This window comes from Hyperolius riggenbachi, chromosome 7 (assembly GCF_040937935.1).
Source record: "Hyperolius riggenbachi isolate aHypRig1 chromosome 7, aHypRig1.pri, whole genome shotgun sequence".
Classification (NCBI taxonomy): domain Eukaryota; kingdom Metazoa; phylum Chordata; class Amphibia; order Anura; family Hyperoliidae; genus Hyperolius; species Hyperolius riggenbachi.
The window spans coordinates 97,646,167-97,667,476 of NC_090652.1; the positions used below are offsets into that span (position 1 = coordinate 97,646,167).

Sequence of the window (21,310 nt, forward strand, 5' to 3'; positions counted from 1 at the left end):
GGAGAAGGGGGGGGGATCATTTGTGTGCTGAATTGGATGGCGCTGCAGCGAAGTCTGTGGCCTATTTGTTAAAAAATGGCCTGGTCTTTAGGGGGGTTTAATACTGGGGGTCCTCAAGTGGTTAAGCAACAGCAACATAGTAAGTAATTAATAGTGCATTTTACTCTGGGAGAAATATAATTCTTATAAGTATGTGTACACATAATAATTTTTACAATTATTCGTGAGATTGGTCTTTAACCACTTTTTCCACCACTACAGTTTATCTACGTCCTCTGTGACTTCATTTATGCCACAAGGACATAGATATAAGTCGTGTAACTAAAGCACAGCTGTGCACAGTAGAAATAGGCAAACAAAATTTGTGGGGGGTTTTTTTATCAACAATAGCACTTTTTATTTTTAAACTGGAATTGGAAAAACTAAGAATAATGTGTTTTTTTCTATTTTTTCCCAATTTTTTTTTCGATTAAAATGCATAAAAAACAAAACTGTTCCAGGAAAAAAATGCCATACAATCAAAGTAAAAAAAAACTATATATATTTCATTTAGGTGTCATAAGTAGGGATAACGGTATTGCAGATTAAATAGGGACATAGCTAAAATGTCTTAACTGCTCTGGTCCATAAGTGGGAAACAAGGTCTGGATGCGGAGTGGTTAGGTTTAAACACTCTAAGATGATTTTGATCTCTGTGTTCAGTATTACTTTAAATGTATGTTCATAAAGGAACCTGCACCATATCATAACACCTAAAATTCTGAACACCAAAAAGAAGTAGCAGTGAATAGTTTAAATACACAGTTACATGCAATCTGAAGCATTTCCTAATAAACACAATTGCCTAGAGAAGAAAAGCCTCACTGGCAGTGTTCAGTAGATCTTTCCCTCAGTCACAGATGTGATGTGAAGAAGTGTGGGAGCAAAGCCAGTCTGAGCCTCTTACTGGTGAAGCGTGGGTCAGCTTTGAGTGATTTTGTTCCAGCAGTGCCACAGATCACTGTTCCCAGAGGGTCTATACATATGTCTGTTCTTATTCATTTAGATGTAATATTACTGTCAAGGTTTTTCTCTATCTAATTCAGATTACGTCTATGTCTTTGAAGGGTGCATCTCAAACACTTCATCATTGATGCATGTCATCCATATGATTTTAAAATTGTATGTACACTGCTCAAAAAATAAAGGGAACACAAAAACAAACAAAACAAAAAGAACAAAAAAATAAGACATCCTAGATCTGAATGAATTAAATATTAGATACTTCATTCTTTACATAGCTGAATGTGCTGACAATAAAATAACACAACAATTGTCAATGGAAATCAAATTTATCAACCCATGGAGGTCTGGATTTTGAGTCACACTCTAAAGTGGAAAAAAAACACCGCAGGCTGATACAACTTTGACGTAATGTCCTTAAAGGACATCCAAGGTAAAAATTAACTAATGAGATAAACACTTACAGTTATCGTCCTTCTTCTAAAAATTTCTTTTTAGCTATCCCACAGTTTTATTTTATATCTAAATCTACTTTTTAAGTTTTTACTGTTTCATGGTCTCTTCTCAATGACACATTCATTGACGTATGCCAGAGCAAAAATGTATGAATTGTTGACTCTTTATCGCTTTCCTACTCTAAAGCCATTTACTGCCAGGAAAGTGGTATATAGTTGCAATTCCTATTCAGTGAGGGTTACATTATAGTCTGACCTGGTCCCAACCTACACAGAAATTGTTACTTGCATACCCGATTTTTAACTGTTTCAGTCAGAGAAAGTAAAAAAGAAACGCATGATAGTACTTGTGTTCTTGGCACTGTACATTCACATGTCTATCATTATGTCACAAGTCACCTCAGATGTCCTTTAAGACGAGACAAAATGAGGCTCAGTAGTGTGTGTTTGTAGCCTCCACTTGCCTGTATGACCTCCCTACAACCCCTGGGCATGTTCCTCACGAGGTGGTGGATGGTCTCCTGAGGGATTTCCTCCCAGTTCTAAAGCATAGACCAACTCCTGGATAGTCTGTGGTGTAACGTGACATTGGTGGATGGAGCAAGACATGATGTACCAAATGTGCTCAAATGGATTCAGGTCTGGGGAATGGGCGGGCCAGTCCATAGCATCAAAGCCTTCATCTTGCAGGAACTGCTGACACACTCCAGCCACATGAGGTCTAGCATTGTCTTGCATTAGGAGGAATCCATGTCCTCTTCCACGTCTCCTGATGTACTGTCCTGTTTCCTGGTAGCTCCTCCATGCTCTGGAAACTACGCTGAGATAATCAGCAAACCTTGCCACAGCTCACATTGATGTGCCATCCTGGATGAGATGCACTACCTGAGCCCACTTGTGTGGGATGTAGACTCCGTCTCATGATACCACTAGAATGAAAAGCACCGCCAGCATTCAAAAGTAACCAAAACATCAGCCAGAAAGCATAGGAAGTAAGAAGTCTGTGATCACCACCTGCACTCCTTTATTGGGGATGTCTTGCTTATTGCCTATAATTTCCACCTGTATCTATTCCAGTAATCTGCAAACTTGGTGTCACAGGGGCCCTAGTGGCTGACCGCACTTAGCCTTCTAAACGGTGCCAGCGCACAGATCGTGCGAACTCTGGTCGCAGTCAATGCGCAGGAACCGTTAAGAATTAGCCGCAGACAACTCAGAAGGGAGCCTGTGAGACACGGGTAATTACAACGTCACCTACTGGTTCAGAGTAAACTGCCACCACCGCGGTTACCATGGGACCGTGGAGCCCACTAACTGACTGACTAGTCCTGCGAATAAAACGGTTAAACACACGGTATTCTGTCTAGCCAACAACAAACAAACAGTAGCGTATCTTCAGAGACCCGGGATCAGTTCTGTGTGTGTGCTGATAAGCAGGGTAGCGGACAGTGAATGACTTGGAGAAAGTCGTTTATTCACGCAATATAAATAATTAATATATACAGACAATTATTAAAATCACAATTATTAAGACAGTAATAGCCAGTATAAAAAATAAAAGAAGGGAGAGCAATACTTAGTTCCTGGAAAGATGTCCTTTTTGTGAGAAAACAGAGTTCTGGGTTTCAATTTGAGTTCAGAGTTCAGACCAGGTGGATGCCAGCATATCCTCAATCCTGAGTTCAAGATGTTTCAGTGTGGAGGACACTGAGTTTGGGTCCTCTGCCATTCTTATGCCCCTGCTTCAGTAGGAGGGAGTGAGGGCGGGGAGCCATACACCCCCTTAGAAGATGAGATGAGCCCTCCCCTTGTCCTGGGGGCTAGAAATCATATCTACCCATATATGGGCTCTATCTCACAGAACCGTACAGGTCAGGGCAGATTTATTAACATTTTCAGGTCTGTCTCGATTTACCCAGCGCCCTGATACCAGACATGAGGGGTGGGACCCCTGTGGTATCATCAGGGCATTTTCAAACTGCCTAACTGGCAGTCCTTACCTCAGAATGTTCTGAAACTTCCTCAGAACCAGCACCGGGGCTCATGCTACACTTCCCCCACGTTTGGCGAAGCTGCCATCTCAGGAACCCCAGAAATATGACAGATCTGGGAAGTTATGGATTATGCTATGAGACTCAGGTTTATTCAGGATGTGTTCTAGCTGCTAACAGCTGACTTCCCTTTGATCTTTACCAGTGAGCAAGGTGTCAAGACCTCCCGGAGATTTGTAGCCTGCCTGGCTGCACCTAGGCATCCTGATCACCCCTTGGTTAATTAACATCTACATGAGATCAGCTAGGTGTCACCTTATACCTGATGGATGGGCCATCCGCACAGCTTGAAGCCAGGGACTCTCTGGGCCCAGGCTCATTAGCATATCAAAAGAGCCGTCCAGCCTTTAGGATGGTGCTCTCTCTGCTAAGAAAAGGACTTCAGCTCCCCCTACACACTCAACCCAGATTGTATCGATTTGAAGCGCAATCGATGCAGGGAATCGAGTGCGATCGCTTTTCCTTCACGGGCGGTTACAGGACGCGCCTGCGGCCCCGCAACCGTCCGTGACAGCCCCCCCTGGGGAGAAGGCAGATAGACATTCATCAGCAAGATGTGTGTCGTTGCCGCTAACCTGCGAGATCTGATCTAGTTCCCCGTTGGCGTTCTGGGGTCGGCTGCCCGCTGCGTGTCGGCCAACCTGGCTGACGGGTCTCGGGTTGCCGGTGCGGCGGGAAAACCTATTGGAGCCTGTGGCTCGGTTCCCCTGGACCGGTCGCGGTCTGCTACCCTCAGGGTTGACCCGACATGGACCGTTCTGGACAGGGCGTTTGCGCCACTGCAGTCGGACGTGGTGTCTGCCGGGACTGCTGACAACGGGCAGTGGGTTGGTTAGGTCAACAGCCAGCCCACGCAAGGGTTCCCCTGCTAAGTGGCTGTGGACCTAAGGGAACCCCGCGGGAATCCCTGGACCTTCCCAGCTCCTGACAGACGGCACATGCCCTGCAGTAGTTTGCTACATCCATGTTCATTCGGGGCCAATAAAACTGGTTCCGAATACCGGCAAGTGTCTTGCGGACACCCGAGTGCCCTGTCAGAGGATTACCATGTGCGGATTTCAGCACATGTCCCCTGAACGCACTCGGGACCACAAGCCATTTGGTATTCGCGTGGGATCTACCTGTAGGGGGCTGTACAGACTCACTGTACAGTCTCCCACCTTCCCAGTACACCTTGAAAGCGGCCCCGTCTGCGAGGGGCTCAGCGGCTTGCTGCCTGAGCACCTCCAGGCTTGGGTCACGTTGTAGTGCGGCTGAGAATACGGCGCTGTTAGTTTCAGCCAACTGGCTCATGTCACACGAGGCCAGCGGCTGAAAGGTCTCATCCCTGCGGTCAGAGGAGGGGGAGGAGGCCGGAACCCCCTCCACCTGTTCTGAGCTCGGGTTCTGAGCAGTGCAGTGGCGCGGTACTGCTAGCACAGGTACACTGTCAGAATGGCACAGACGGACATTACTCAAGTCGTCATTGCATGCAGTAATGACATTGACAGGTATAGACATTTTTTCATTACAGACAGGTTGTACAGTAAACTCAGGTACAGTTACAGCATCATCACAACAGACAGTCTGTACATCAAACTCAGGTGCCTTTGAAGCAGGCACTATTGAACCTGGTACCCTTGAACTGGGCACATTCAACCCGCCTCCCCCTGGTGCTCCCCCAAGTGTATAAAGTACCTGGTGGTGGGTGGAGAGTCCGTCTCCTTCCGTGAGCGACAAGGCGGTCGTGGCAGGTTCATAGTAGGACACAAGCTTGCCCAAATCAGTCCCCAGCAACACAGGGACTGGGAGATCCTTCATAACCCCAACAACCCTTTCTTGGATTCCTCCCACTCCCCAATCCAGCTTCACTGTCGCGTGGGCTATGTGAAAAAGGGTGCCCTCTACTCCAGTAAGGGCAAGGGATCGGCTGGAGCTGATGCTCTCCTTTGGCAAAAGATGTGAGTGAACTAACGTGATGTCAGCTCCGGTGTCTCGAAATCCGGTGACAACTTTGCCGTTCACTCTAACAAGTTGCTGCTGGTCGGTTCGGTCGCGGATTTCCTTTCCGCGGGCAAACAGGTCAAAATCTGATGATCCAGGCTGTGGTTCGCTGGCGGGCTGCCTCTGCTGTGGGTGAGGTGCAGGTGATGCAGATGATCCAGGTGCTGGTGGTGTCTGTCTCCGCTCCGGACAGTCGAATTTCATGTGTCCGGGCTGGCGGCAGTAGTGACAGGTGACCTCTCCAGGCGCTGCAGGCCTGGGTGCAGCAGCTGCGCTGGGTGGCCTCTGTGGCGGACGGCTCACAGGGGCAGGAGGGTCTGCCGAGGTATTGGGCTGACCTCCTCTCCAGCTGGATGGGACAGTTCTGCGGGTATCAGCCACCCGGGTAGTTGCAAAAGTCTCAGCAAGGTCTGCAGCGACAGTTGCTGAAGCCGGCCTGCGTTCTAGCACAAACTGGTGTACATCAGCAGGGCAAATGTTCAGAAATTGTTCCAGGACTATCAAGTCCTCCAGGACATCATAAGACCCTTTGGTGAGGCCTAGTGTCCACTGGCGGAGTGTGGTGAGCAAGCTGCTGGCCACATCTCGGTACGAATCAGAAGGCTTTTTCTGCCAGGCCCTGAACTTTTTCCGATAGGCTTCTGGCGTCAGCTGGTACTTAGTAATGGTAGCGTCTTTTATAGCAGCATAATCATTATCCTTCTCCGCAGGCAATTCTGCGAAGGCATCAAGCGCTTTGTAGCGCAGCAAAGGTGTCAGATGTCTGGCCCACTGGTCTTGGGACAGACGATACTGACGGCATGCTTTTTCAAAAGACCGCAAAAACAAGTCAATGTCTGTGTCTTTTTCAATATTAGCAAATTTAAATTTTGCACTTACGGGTGGTGCAGCTCCTTCAGCAGGGAGGCTGGGCGGTGAACTCCGGCTGGCCTGTTGAACCTTTGCCATGTTGAGCTCATGCTGTCGTCTCTCCCACGCCTCTGCAGATTGGCGCTCCCGTTCTCGCTCAGCAGCATCCCTCTCTGCGTGGCGTTCTGCGGCTGCAGCAGCAGCGGCTTGCCGCTCCCGTTCCTCCCGCATTTGGCGCTCCTCACGCATGTACTGCAGGTACTTGTCCAGGTCAGTGTCCATCAGCTTTTGTAATGCCTGCTGCATTAGCGGATCAGTACAAACGGACAGTCCAGTACTGGCCGGTTCCAGGCGAGTACTTTCAGAAACTCTGGGATTGGGGTCCACACTGACATTCTCCTGCGTAACTGTTGCAGCAGGGCCCGCAGGATGCTCAACCTCCGTATGCGCAGAATCTTCAGTCTCTGGTTCCCCTTGACTTGGGTCAGATGGGCTGGTATCCACTTCAGCGGACACCCCCGGCTCCCGCAGTTGCTGGGTATCCCATTGAAACAATTCCGTTACCAGGTCCCGTTGTGTCTTGCGGCCGACATCAATGCCTCTCTCTTGGCAAAGATTTTGCAGGTCCGCCAGGCACATTTTCTTGTAGTTCCCGGACATTTCCATGCCAAATAAAATAAAACTTTTGGGGAGGGGTACTGGCTACACAGTCTCTCTGTATATATAAAAAATATATTGCCTTCCAGCTACACCAACGAATTAGTTCGTTTCTCGATAGCGCTAGCGCTATCGTAGATACTTTCAGCACAACACAGGTCCCAACCGCTGCCTAACACTGTCACAGGGGCCCTAGTGGCTGACCGCACTTAGCCTTCTAAACGGTGCCAGCGCACAGATCATGCGAACTCTGGTCGCAGTCAATGCGCAGGAACCGTTAAGAATTAGCCGCAGACAACTCAGAAGGGAGCCTGTGAGACACGGGTAATTACAACGTCACCTACTGGTTCAGAGTAAACTGCCACCACCGCGGTTACCATGGGACCGTGGAGCCCACTAACTGACTGACTAGTCCTGCGAATAAAACGGTTAAACACACGGTATTCTGTCTAGCCAACAACAAACAAACAGTAGCGTATCTTCAGAGACCCGGGATCAGTTCTGTGTGTGTGCTGATAAGCAGGGTAGCGGACAGTGAATGACTTGGAGAAAGTCGTTTATTCACGCAATATAAATAATTAATATATACAGACAATTATTAAAATCACAATTATTAAGACAGTAATAGCCAGTATAAAAAATAAAAGAAGGGAGAAAAATACTTAGTTCCTGGAAAGATGTCCTTTTTGTGGGAAAACCGAGTTCTGGGTTTCAATTTGAGTTCAGAGCTCAGACCAGGTGGATGCCAGCTTATCCTCAAGCTGGCATCTGATGAGTTCAAGATGTTTCAGTGTGGAGGACACTGAGTTTGGGTCCTCTGCCATTCTTATGCCCCTGCTTCAGTAGGAGGGAGTGAGGGCGGGGAGCCATACACCCCCTTAGAAGATGAGATGAGCCCTCCCCTTGTCCTGGGGGCTAGAAATCATATCTACCCATATATGGGCTCTATCTCACAGAACCGTACAGGTCAGGGCAGATTTATTAACATTTTCAGGTCTGTCTCGATTTACCCAGCGCCCTGATACCAGACATGAGGGGTGGGACCCCTGTGGTATCATCAGGGCATTTTCAAACTGCCTAACTGGCAGTCCTTACCTCAGAATGTTCTGAAACTTCCTCAGAACCAGCACCGGGGCTCATGCTACACTTCCCCCACGTTTGGCGAAGCTGCCATCTCAGGAACCCCAGAAATATGACAGATCTGGGAAGTTATGGATTATGCAGATTATACAGCTGACTTCCCTTTGATCTTTACCAGTGAGCAAGGTGTCAAGACCTCCCGGAGATTTGTAGCCTGCCTGGCTGCACCTAGGCATCCTGATCACCCCTTGGTTAATTAACATCTACATGAGATCAGCTAGGTGTCACCTTATACCTGATGGATGGGCCATCCGCACAGCTTGAAGCCAGGGACTCTCTGGGCCCAGGCTCATTAGCATATCAAAAGAGCCGTCCAGCCTTTAGGATGGTGCTCTCTCTGCTAAGAAAAGGACTTCAGCTCCCCCTACACACTCAACCCAGATTGTATCGATTTGAAGCGCAATCGATGCAGGGAATCGAGTGCGATCGCTTTTCCTTCACGGGCAGTTACAGGACGCGCCTGCGGCCCCGCAACCGTCCGTGACACTTGGCTCTCCAGCTGTTAAGGAACTACAAGTCCTACAATGCATTTGCCTTTATGAATCCTGGCTGTGGCTGTAAGACTCCTGCAATGCATTGTGGGACTTGTAATTCCTTAACAGCTGGAGAGCCAAGTTTGCAGTTCACTGATCTATTCCATTTGCACAACAGCATGTGAAATTGATTGTCAATCAGTTTTGCTACCTAAGTGGATATTTTGATTTCACAAAAGTGTGATTGACTTGGAGTTACATTGTGCTTAAGAGTTGCCTTTATTTTTTTGAGCAGTGTATTTTCCTGAGACAACTTGGTAGCGTTTTAAGACGGATTGATCCTTCCAGATTAAATAAGAGTTCTGAAAGTACCAAAATCATACATAGGGGATCTTCTCAAGAAATTAGCATATTGTGATAAAGTTCATTATTTTCTGTAATTTACTGATAAACATTAGACTTTTATATATTTTAGATTCATTACACACAACTGAAGTAGTTCAAGCCTTTTATTGTTTTAATATTGATGATTTTGGCATACAGCTCATGAAAACCCAAATCTCCTATCTCAAAAAATTAGCATATTTCATCCAACCAACAAAAGAAAAGTGTTTTTAAAACAAAAAAAAGGTCAACCTTCAAATAATTATGTTCAGTTATGCACTCAATACTTGGTCGGGAATCCTTTTGAAGAAATGACTGCTTCAATGCGGCGTGGCATGGAGGCAATCATGTGGCACTGCTCAGGTGTTATGGAGGCCCAGGATGCTTTGATAGCGGCCTTAAGCTCATCCAGAGTGTTGGGTCTTGCGTCTCTCAACTTTCTCTTCACAATATCCCACAGATTCTCTATGGGGTTCAGGTCAGGAGAGTTGGCAGGCCAATTGAGCACAGTAATACCATGGTCAGTAATCCATTTACCAGTGGTTTTGGCACTGTGAGCAGGTGCCAGGTCATGCTGAAAAATTAAATCTTCATCTCCATAAAGCTTTTCAGCAGATGGAAGCATTAAGTGCTCCAAAATCTCCTGATAGCTAGCTGCATTGACCCTGCCCTTGATAAAACACAGTGGACCAACACCAGCAGCTGACATGGCACCCCAGACCATCACTGACTGTGGGTACTTGACACTGGACTTCAGGCATTTTGGCATTTCCCTCTCCACAGTCTTCCTGCAGACTCTGGCACCTTGATTTCTGAATGACATGTAAAAGTTGCTTTCATCCGATAAAAGTACTTTGGACCACTGAGCAACAGTCCAGTGCTGCTTCTCTGTAGCCCAGGTCAGGTCGCTTCTGCCGCTGTTTCTGGTTCAAAAGTGGGTTCATGCTTCCATCTGCTGAAAAGCTTTATGGAGATAAAGATTTCATTTTTCAGCAAGACCTGGCACCTGCTCACAGTGCCAAAACCACTAGTAAATGGTTTACTGACCATGGTATTACTGTGCTCAATTGGCCTGCCAACTCTCCTGACCCGAACCTCATAGAGAATCTGTGGGATATTGTAAAGAGAAAGTTGAGAGACGCAAGACCCAACACTCTGGATGAGCTTAAGGCCGCTATCGAAGCATCCTGGGCCACCATAACACCTGAGCAGTGCCACAGGCTGATTGCCTCCATGCCACGCCGCATTGAAGCAGTCATTTCTGCAAAAGGATTCCCGACCAAGTATTGAGTGCATAACTGAACATAATTATTTGAAGGTTGATTTTTTTTTGTGTTAAAAACAATTTTATTTTATTGGTCGGATGAAATATGCTAATTTTTTGAGATAGGAAATTTGGGTTTTCATGAGCTGTATGCCAAAATCATCAATATTAAAACAATAAAAGGCTTGAACTACTTCAGTTGTGTGTAATGAATCTAAAATATATGAAAGTCTAATGTTTATCAGTAAATTACAGAAAATAATGAACTTTATCACAATATGCAAATTTTTTGAGAAGATCCTGTAGTTGCAGTTACAGTAGAATCCCTTAAAGAGGAACCATAACCAAGAATTGCACAGGAAACTTAGGTCTTCCCAGTTAATGCAGGTACGGAACTGATAGAGTGCTCCTCTGTCCACATTGTGTGCAGCCTGGATGATATTGTCGCATTGCAGCCATGCACAAGCAAGTCACAGGGGAAAGGCAATTCCCTCAGTAATTAGGCAGCAGCTTACACAGGAAGCATAGGTATCACCTGGTGCTTTTGAAGTAATCCAAGCAGGCACAGAGAAGTGTTCAGAGCAAGCTACAAGTGACTGCCAGTCCACCACCCACTCACCACCAGGGCTGTGGAGTCACAGTCGAGGATTCGGTGTCGGTGGTTTCAATAAACTGAGGAGTCGGGACTCTGATGATTTTTGAACCAAAATCATAGCCGTTGTAAAAATTAGACTAAGGAGTCGGAGTCGAGAAGTCGGAACAATTTTCGGTATCTGGAGTCAGTGGTTTTATAAACTGAGGAGTCGGATGATTTTTGTACCAAATCCACAGTCTTGCCCACCACGGCTCATGGGCCTCCGACTGCCGACTGACATATGATGCATGTGCCCACCCACTTTCCACTATAGCCAGATATAGAATACCGCATGAGCCAAAAATAGGCTTACCATAACAGAAGTTCTATTATATCAGGCGTTACTCCCATATACTTATAATGGTGCTTGGCCGGGAACATGCACATTTAGTATATATATAAATATATATATATATATATATATATATATATATATATATATATATATATATATATATATATATAATATATATATATATATATATATATATATATATATATATATCCACATGTTTACTATATCAGAGTTTACTATAGCGAGATTATACTGTATCTAGGTTGAAAAAAACTCCAAGAAAAGTAAAGAAGGCAATGAGGGCAAAAACTCTCCCTTACTGTATCAATGTACCACCTTCCTACACCCAGCACACATAGCTGCTAGCAGAGTTAGGCAAGAACTCATTATCTCATAATTAAAATTTTCCTCATGCTAAATCACATTACAACCTAAAAACAATGTTAATCATTCAGATAGTTCACACTTGGAGGCAACTTTCATATGTGGAAAAAAAAAAGACTACATCTTGTAGCATGATATAGCACATTATGTGCGATTTCATGTTGACAATCATTAGCTATTGTGGAATAACTTAAAATAAATAAAGTGTCCCAAAAAATTGCATAGAATATGTAGAAACATAAGTATGTATTGCAATAGCATACGTAGAAACATTAGTATATGATAATCATGTTAAAACAGTTGCAGCCAGAGATCTTTTCCATGCACATAAGCTAATGCTGCAGAGGTGGCAGGATAAAAACCCCGGCATCACTGAGAAAATAAATGGCTCATACTAAATACCATACTGAAGTTTGAGAGAATGATATATTCTCATAGACTAGGGCCGGTGCACATCAACAAGTGCTAGCGTAAAAGCAAACGCTTAGCGCTTTTTGAAGTGATTTTTTTTAGGCGATTCTAGGCATGTGCCTAGCGATTTTCTAAGCATGCCTGGCGATTTTTGGAGCTTTTTGGTGTAGAGTTTTTTATATTCTGTTACTGTAGAGCTGTAACTGAACAGCTTCTGTAACAAAAACGATTAGAAAATCGCTTTGATCTAGCACTTTTCAGAGTGATTTTCCACTTTCCTATACTTCTCATTGAGGCTGAATCGTCTCAGAAATCAGCAAAAATGCTGCAGGACCCGTGTTTGCGTTTGGGAAAAAAGCACATCACTGTGGTGTGCTCTATCGCATTCAAATACATTAGCCAAGCCCTTTTCAAAGTGCTAGCGTTTTTAAAAATGCTCAGAAAAGCTCTTTGTGTGCACTAGCCCTATGTCTGAAAAATGAGTAAAGATAGGGTCTTATACCTGGTTTTATATCTCTGAATTGACTGACTGAGTTGGTCAGAGCGAGGTTAAGACTGACTATAGGCTATAGATCCATATATATGTTGAATTGCCTTTTAACTTCTTGAAGAGTAAATGGTCTAACACCTGGTACTCACCGTCAATTTTGTTTGGCCAATCACTGACCAATTTTATCACCTCCATGTAGTATCAGAGCTTACCTACACAATGTTCATAGAGTTCAAAATCTGTTGACCCCCATACTATATGGATATGGTAAAACTGGCCAATCAAAATTGAAGGTGTGTACCAGGCTTTACTGATCGTGTTTTGACAGGAACTGGAAGGGTACATTTGTCCTTTGTTTTGTTTTGACTTGAATGTGATGTCCCCCTTCTCTCTGTGCCTTCCAAATAGGAATGTACAATACCAATCAAATGTAAAGATTATTGTTAACTATGCTATGTACCCATTTCTGTTTACGTAAGGGTATATAATCATTCAGTATATGCAGATACTTAGGCCTCTCTCATACAAGCAGTCGAAGGCAGAGAATTCACTGCCTGTCAACTGCTATTGTGCACCAGCCAGGAGCTTGTTAGCGCTCTATACCAATGCTGGACAGGAACTCCCATTGAAGCCACATTTGAGAGTAGCCACAGCTGTGCTCAGACGCAAAATGTCACAGTTCTCTGCCGCTTAGTAACACCACCGCGTATCAAGCGCTGACATGCGTGGTGTTACACGCGCTACTGTTCCACTGCATTTCAATTGCAACCAAATGGTGCTTGTGGGCGGCAGACAGGACTCCCATCTGAAAGAGGTCTTACTATGTGCATTATCTGCTGCTAAATGATCAGGCTTTTCTAAATATTTTTTCACAATAAAAAGTTTCATGATAAAAACAAATTACACTCCTTACGACTTCAAATCCTTGAAGGTTAAAAAGTTATTTGCACTGCAAGAAGAGCCTGTGCTCACATTGAGCAACATTCATTAAACTGTACCGCATGAGGTATTTACCAGTTATTGGCCTCAATTCACTAAGACCATGCTGGAGATAATAAGGCAAGAGAAAACTTACCACCGCGCAGTGAGAGAGTTATCTTATCTCTGCATTCCTTAAGTTACCTCCTCTGCAGTTAAGTTACCTCCTCTGCAGTTATGTTCACACAAAGTTAATTAACAGCCTGTCTTTAACTTTAGAATTCTGGAGTTACTTCAAGGATTGCAGAGTTAACTTTCGGTTTGCCTGAGGTAAAATGTTTCCTGAATACTACATGCCTCATCACCATGGTGATAACTCTAGAAACGTTATTAAAGACAGGAGATAAGCTTAGTGAATTGAGGCCTTTGTGGTAATTACCAACAAGTTTTACTCTTTCTGGCTCTGTTCCTTCATTAGAGGTGTTGCTATGGAATCAACACTTTCAGTATTTTGGATCGGTAATTTAACTCTAGGATGCTGTAAATGGCTTCTTCAGTTCATTAAAATGTCACAAGCTCTATTTGCCTAACAGAGGACTGGTGCACACCAAGAGCGCTTCTGCGCGCTTTTAAAAATGCTAGCGCTTTGGAAAGCAGTTGGCTAATGTATTTGAATGGGATGGATCCCACCAGAGCAATGTGCTTTTTTCCCCAGATGCAAACGCTGGTCCTGCAGCATTTCTGCTGATTTCTCAGGCGATTCAGCCTCAATGTTAAGTGGAAAATCGCTTTGAAACGTGCTAGATCAGAGCGATTTTCCAAGCGTTTGTGTCAAAACCAGTAGACCATCAGCTGTACTGTATCTAATAAAAAAAATGCTACACAACAACTTTACAAAAATCGCTGGGTATAGATAAAAGAAAAAAAAAATTGCTAGGCACATGCCTAGAATTAGTCCAGAACTTATCAGATCTACCGGATTTTTCTGCCTACTGTAAGCAAGAGGAAATTAGAAAAGTATTTTCTCGTTAAATCTTTTTAGGAGAAAAGTATTTTATAGTGCATTTTATTCATGGAGAAAGGTACATCTTGATTAAATGTATTCTACATTATACAATTTTTTTGTGATAGTGGTGCTTTAAGAGGTTGGCATAACCATACTTGTTTTGTGGACAGGTTAGAACTGTTCTTGCTCTTTGGGGGCATAAATTAATGACAACTCTAAGTTTGCAGTAAAAATCCTGCTGCAAGGGCCAGTGCACACCAAAAAGCGCTAGTTTAATCGCAAAAGCTCAGTGCTTTATGAAGTGATTTTTCAAGGTGATTCATCACCTCCTGTGGGATTCTCAGGGTTTTCTTTATTTTCAAAAGCACTTGCTGCATTTGCTCAGTCCGCCAAATTAGTGTACAAATGAGTAGGGAGGCTGGCCTGCATCTTTAGTCGTAACTCCGCAACGGGGAATGTTTTGCAGGCAACCTCGCATATGCACAGGGGGGATAATATGTCCCAGCTAGGTGGATTTCATGCAGCTTAAATACGAATTACCCCACTTGCGCATAGGTGAGGTTTCCTTCCAAACATGCACAGTTTTTTCACGAGAGTGGTTCTTTAACGTATTTTAGGTAACATTAGGTAAATGATGCTATCTGGAGCCAAATATACCCCTTTCTTATCAAAGAATATGTAACTTCATAAATGAACACTGCAGACAGAATAGAACACTACCATTTAGGGCCCGTTTCCACTATCACGAATTCGCATAGCCAGTGCAAGTGGATGGGACTGTTTCCACTTGTGCGTTTTCCTGCACGTTTTTCTGTGCAGAAAAAATCTGCAGGGTAGGGCCCTCAGAATTCGCCTGCGTGTGGAATGCAGGCGAATCGCACGCAATGTATTTAATAGGGAAATCGCATGCGTTTTCCCCATGCGTTTTTTGCCGCGATTTCGCATGCGATTTCGCATAGGTACCCATGTTAATTCACACAGGCAGTGACATGGTTAAAATCGCATCACCCTTACCTATGCGAAATCGCGTCAAAAAATGCATGCGGAATCGCACCCGCATGCGATTTTCCTGCGGTGATTCGCCGGCGATTCCGCAACGCTATAGTGGAAATGGGCCCTAAAGAACACAGATGATGAACAATAAACTTTCTTCAATGCTGCCCATAGAGCCCAAGCCCCTTCAGTGACCTTGCATGTTAAAATTGCTCCTGCCTTTGATGACATGGTGGTACTTTATCCCGGGGTATGTAAAATAGAAGTGCAATTTTCTGTTGGGAATTGGCAAAAGGCAATAATTAGAATATTGGTAAACTAAGATTACCAATATTCTATCGACTAAGGTGTTTAGTTCTTCTACTGTCAGTTGTGTTCCCTTCACCTTCCAAATGCCTAACTATAATCTAAAGATCTCCTTACCACCTCCTAAAATAAACCCCAACCCTAACCAATACTCACCTTCTGTTGTCTTTGCTGTCAGTGCAGATAATTTACAGCATGTGCCAAGGAACTGCATATTAATAATATGCTTTGGTTCTGTGTCAGTTCCAAAGTGAACGGGCACTCCAATCAGTTGCTTTATTTATCCTGTCCCATCCTTGTTTACTCTGTATCACATGATATAAATAGATATCCCTTGATGCAGAGTGACTAATGATAGAATAGTGAAACCTCCATTCTCCCACTAGCCAAATGTGACAGGAAACCTACACCACTGCACATACTGACAATAAACACGACAGAGACAATGCTAAATAGGGAGTGCGGCATGCTTATAAATATATCCTTCCGTATACCATTATAGTTTGTGTACTATAAGCAAGACAAGAGGCTATATGTACAGTCAAGTAAAAAGGGTTTGTGCTTTATGTGCATTAAAAAAGGGACTGATTTCTCACAACTCTTTACAGAAGCAAAGTCAATATTCCAACACATTTGTGTTACTGATATTAACATGTTGAGTCTGTTCAGTCTAAGTACTTCACTCAAAAAAATCTCAACAAACCCTGCCCAGTGCTGCTACTCAGATCTAAGCAATGCAGATGTGAGAATTTCTTTGGTGCAGTACCAAAATCCATACATGTAACAGTTTGGGAGCTTTGCATCGAGTGTAAAGAGAGGTGTCTTGGTAGGACGCCACATCTAAAAACAATTGCTAATATGGAGTTTCTCTTTCTTCAGCATTTTCAAATACAATGGTGTGAAGGGGTCCAAAATGTTTTACTTTACAATGTTCTCCCCAGGCTCTTTTAGCCGGGTGCTCCACCCGGCTAGTTTTGGTGAGCACCCGGCTGTTATCAGCTCACCTCCTCCTATGCTGTATGCAAAGTTGCACACAGAAGCACCGGCCTTGCATTCTCTCATCTCACCCCACCCGGCTAATTTTTCCTGCCACCCGGCTGGAAAAAAATTCTAGGGAGAACACTGCTTTACATATAGTTTCAAAGTATATTAAAGGGATACTGTAGGGGGTTGGGGGAAAATGAGTTGAACTTACCCGGGCTCCTAATGGTCCCCCGCAGACATCCTGTGTTGGCGCAGTCACTCACCGATGCTCCGGCCCCGCCTCCAGTTCACTTCTGGAATTTCTGACTTTAAAGTCTGAAAACCACTGCGCCTGCGTTGCCATGTCCTCACTCCCGCTGATGTCACCAGGAGTGTACTGCGCAGACACAGACCATACTGGGCCTGCGCTGTGCGCTTTTGGTGACATCAGCGGGATCGAGGACACGGCAACGCAGGCGCAGTGGTTTTCAGAGTTTAAAGTCTGAAATTCCAGAAGTGAACCGGAGGCGGGGCCGGAGCATCGGTGAGTGGCTGCGCCAACACAGGATGTCTGCGGGGGACCGTTAGAAGCCCCGGATAAGTTCAACTCATTTTCCCCTGACCCCCTACAGTATCCCTTTAAGTCTTTGAGATGTAGACTACTCCACCGTTGACATTAAAATTCATACCTGCTCCTTTACATGAATAAAAAGCACGCTATCCCTGGTACGCACGTTTGTGATTTTTCATGAAACTGGTTGAACTCGATGGACGCAAGTCTTTTTTCAACCGAAATACCTATGTAACTATGTAACATTCAAACAGGTCAGACCATTTTTATTTAGAGCATGCAGTTTTTCAAATGGTTCTATTATGACCATAGTCATTAAACATATAGTACACAAGAACGTCTATATTGGAGAACCTACCAGCTGGTGGCAATTTGCACGTTATTAAGGTGTCTGTACTGGTGGAACATGCTGAAGGGAGTCGGGAGATTCCTTCTTGAAGCTGTGGAACTCTGGTTAACACTGGAGACTGAGGAATGCTTGGCAGAGTCAAGGACTTCCCAAGAACTGGTCTCTGTAATTTTCTATCCAGGGACCTAATGAGAGAAAACCAAAACTACTGAATATCAGTTATTAGAGTTCCAGAACATTCCTAATATAACAAGTATCTAAAATGTATAGGTCAGCACTACCAATGGTATAAAAATTCAATCTATGTTTATAATATTCTTTGCAATAGGCTATGCAGGCACTATATAAACAAAACAAGAGACGAAAGACCAAACTTGCACTAGGATATGCAATGTAATTATCCCTTATTAGTCTAATTGGAAACGTAAAAACAAGTAAAAAACTATGTAAAGGGGATATGGCATCAGGGCCATCTGCATAATATATATCATGGTTACCAACAACAATAATGTAACCAAGGTGATGCAATTAATATTAAACACCCCCCAAACAACAGCACTACAGATTATAATGTGTAAGTCAACATGAATATACATATAATATTGCACGCTATTCAGACCTGAATAAAAGAAGAAATCAGAGTCAAGCACCTAATATCAAATGAGCAAAGGGGCTAGAAGGTACAAAAATAAAGAGCAATGTATTTTGTGCTAAAATGAGAGCAATGAAAAGTGCGTAGCCTGCGTTGCACTGCACGGCATGAAGGATAACATAAGGCAATGAAAGGGTGTTACTAGAGAAGCGAGATGCACAGTGGCGTAATATGAAGGAATGAACCAGCAGATTGAATGGAGGCAAGCAGAAGTAGAGAGGTGAGGGAGCGCCAGGAGAGTATACCTGAATCAGGAGATGGCGACCGCTAAGCACCACCAAACCTGACATGTATCGTGGATCCTGTCCACGTCATCAGAGGCATGTGCACTTTCATTGCTCTCATTATTGCACAAAACACATTGCACTTTATTTTGTCTTCTAGGCCCTTTGCTCAATTGGTATTAGGTACTGGACTCTGATTTAAATACTTTAAAAAACCTGAAGTTAACGTCCCTGGGAGCACAGAAAGTGTTATGCCTCAGTGTTTACTTATAAGCGGCGAGCTATGCCACACAGCTCATAGCTGATTTACAGTTGCTGATAAGAACTACTTAGACAGGCTTATCAGCTTAAAGGAATACTGTAGGGGGGTCGGGGGAAAATGAGTTGAAGTTACCCGGGGCTTCTAATGGTCCCCTGCAGGCATCCTGTGCCCGCGCACCCACTCACCAATGCTCCGGCCCCGCCTCCGGTTCACTTCTGGAATTTAAGACTTTAAAGTCTGAAAACCACAGCGCCTGCGTTGCCATGTCCTCGCCTCCCCTGATGTCACCAGGAGCGCACGGCGCAGGCACAGACCATACTGGGCCTGCGCAGTATGCTCCTGGTGCCATCAGCGGAAATGAGGACACGGCAACGCAGGCGCAGTGGCTTTCAGACTTTAAAGTCTGAAATTCCAGAAGTGAACCAGAGGCGGGTCCGGAACATTGGGGAGTGGCTGCGCGGGCACAGGATGTCTGTGGGGGACCATTAGAAGCAACGGGTAACTTCAACTCATTTTCCCCTGACCCCCCTGCAGTGTCCCTTTAATCACACAGAACAAACAGCACTGAATTTCTTAGCAACTACTGTATATGTGGAATGAAGAGTTTTCATTGGGTGTAGTGCAAGAGTTTGGGTCAGCTTTTAATACATAGTATTTTACTGCTGCCAGAAAACAGCACAGTGTGTGCAAAAATTTGTATGTGAAAATATGCATGCAAAGTGAAACAAAACCTGAATAGGGGGTGGGGGTTGAATATACACATCCTGGAAATGGTTTTATTGTGAATTGCTTAGGAGTTTACTTTCACTATGATATTATTACACGTCAATGCAATGCCCCATTTATGCAGCAACAAACACAACTTAATTGACTTCTCACTTTTTAGGTCAAGTCTAGAGCGCCAGATTTAACGTTTCCATACCAAAAGATAATTTACTCGATATTGCTAGTATGCATGACAGCTATCACATGGGAAGAGAGGGAAGTAATGACTAGCCAAGAAATATATGATATTTACCTATTATTAACATGTATTTTTACAGCTACAGAGTACCCAGCAAGCTCATGGTGAACCAGACCTCCTAGGAGTGTGTAAGGGGCTACAATGGATGATTCTGATATTCAGCATTGATGCACTGTGAGACATGTCAGAACTCGCTCCAACCTGAATATTTGCAATACTTTCTGTTTTAAGAAAGCAAACTTTTGTTTACCATAGTATGGTAATGGGGGATTCAGGAGGACACATGGAGGACACGTGGGGACACAGGAGGATACCGTTTGAGTGATAACATGTGTGCTCCTGGAATAAGACAAAAAGACAAGACAAATAACATTTATATTGCGCTTTTCTCCTTGCGGACTCAAAACGCCAGAGCAGAGCAGCAGCCACTAGGACGCGCTCTATAGGCAGTAGCAGTGTTAGGGAGACTTGCCAAAGGTCTCCTACTGAATTAGTGCTGGCTTACTGAACAGGCAGAGCCGAGATTCAAACCCTGGTCTCCTGTGTCAGAGGCAGAGCCCTTAACCATTACACCGTCAGCCAACTATGGACGTACAAGGTTCAGTATTTTTTTTCCTCTGGCTTTTGCCCTCTAAACCTAGGTGCATCTTATATTCTGGAGTTTCATATACGGTGGAAACCATGGTACTTGAAAGTGATGATTATGCCCTCAATTTTTTTCCTTTTAACAAAAGTTTTAACCAATTACCAAGCCTGTTCCCAATCATGTTGTGGTTAACAGAGTATAACAATAACAATGTTGAGTCCTAGGTTAGGTGAAAAGAGAATACATCTAGTAGATCAGATAAGGGTAGCTGAAAGAATCAAAGGAGAAGAGTGTGGATAGGATTGTCAGGATCCCCAGCCAGTCCGGACCCAATAGCTAAAGTGAGCTTCCATTCAAGTTAGGTAACGTTTCATACCTACGCAGGTTCTCTAAAGGCGGTATGGGGACTCTTATCTCAGGACTACGGTAGTGCAAGGAATAAAGCCTCCAAACCTTCACATACCTTTGAAGCTTATCTTCCTGAAAAACCCTGTCAATTTCATGAAAAATACTGCATGTACTGCACTACATGTGCGTATCCCGTTTCTGACTTGATCAAAGCTAAGTGTCTGAGACTTCCAAGAACAAGCAATAACTTCCGTGTTCCCAGAAATGTTTTCACACTGGGTGGTATGAAAAAGTAGCCAGGTGGGGCGTGACGGGGGAATGCAGGGCAGGCGCAACTCTGCTTACAGTATGGGAGGAGGATGAAGAGGCAAGCCACTGACAGCCAGGTGCTCACCAAAATTAGCCGGGTGCAGCACTTGGCTAAAAAAGCCTGCGGACTTCATGGTGTTGTTGCTCCCAATATTCTCTTAGACAACCTCTGAGGCCGTCACAGAGCAGCTGTATTTGTACTGACATTAGATTACACACAGGTGCACTCTATTTAGTCATTAGCACTCATCAGGCAATGTCTATGGGCAACTGACTGCACTCAGACCAAAGGGGGCTGAATAATTACACACACCCCACTTTGCAGTTATTTATTTGTAAAAAATGTTTGGAATCATGTATGATTTTCGTTCCACTTCTCACGTGTAC

General features: G+C 44.3%; 1 protein-coding gene across 3 annotated transcripts in view; it reads right to left on the reverse strand.

Moving 5' to 3' along the window:
• The window catches only part of LOC137524482 (ankyrin repeat and fibronectin type-III domain-containing protein 1-like), a 747,681-nt gene that overhangs the window by 510,828 nt on the left and 215,543 nt on the right, over window positions 1–21,310 (reverse strand). For all 3 annotated transcript variants that reach the window (XM_068244405.1, XM_068244403.1, XM_068244402.1), the window contains one exon: window positions 17,588–17,763. In XM_068244405.1, the coding sequence (XP_068100506.1) occupies window positions 17,588–17,763 (176 nt within the window). The remainder of the gene's footprint in view (window positions 1–17,587; window positions 17,764–21,310) is intronic.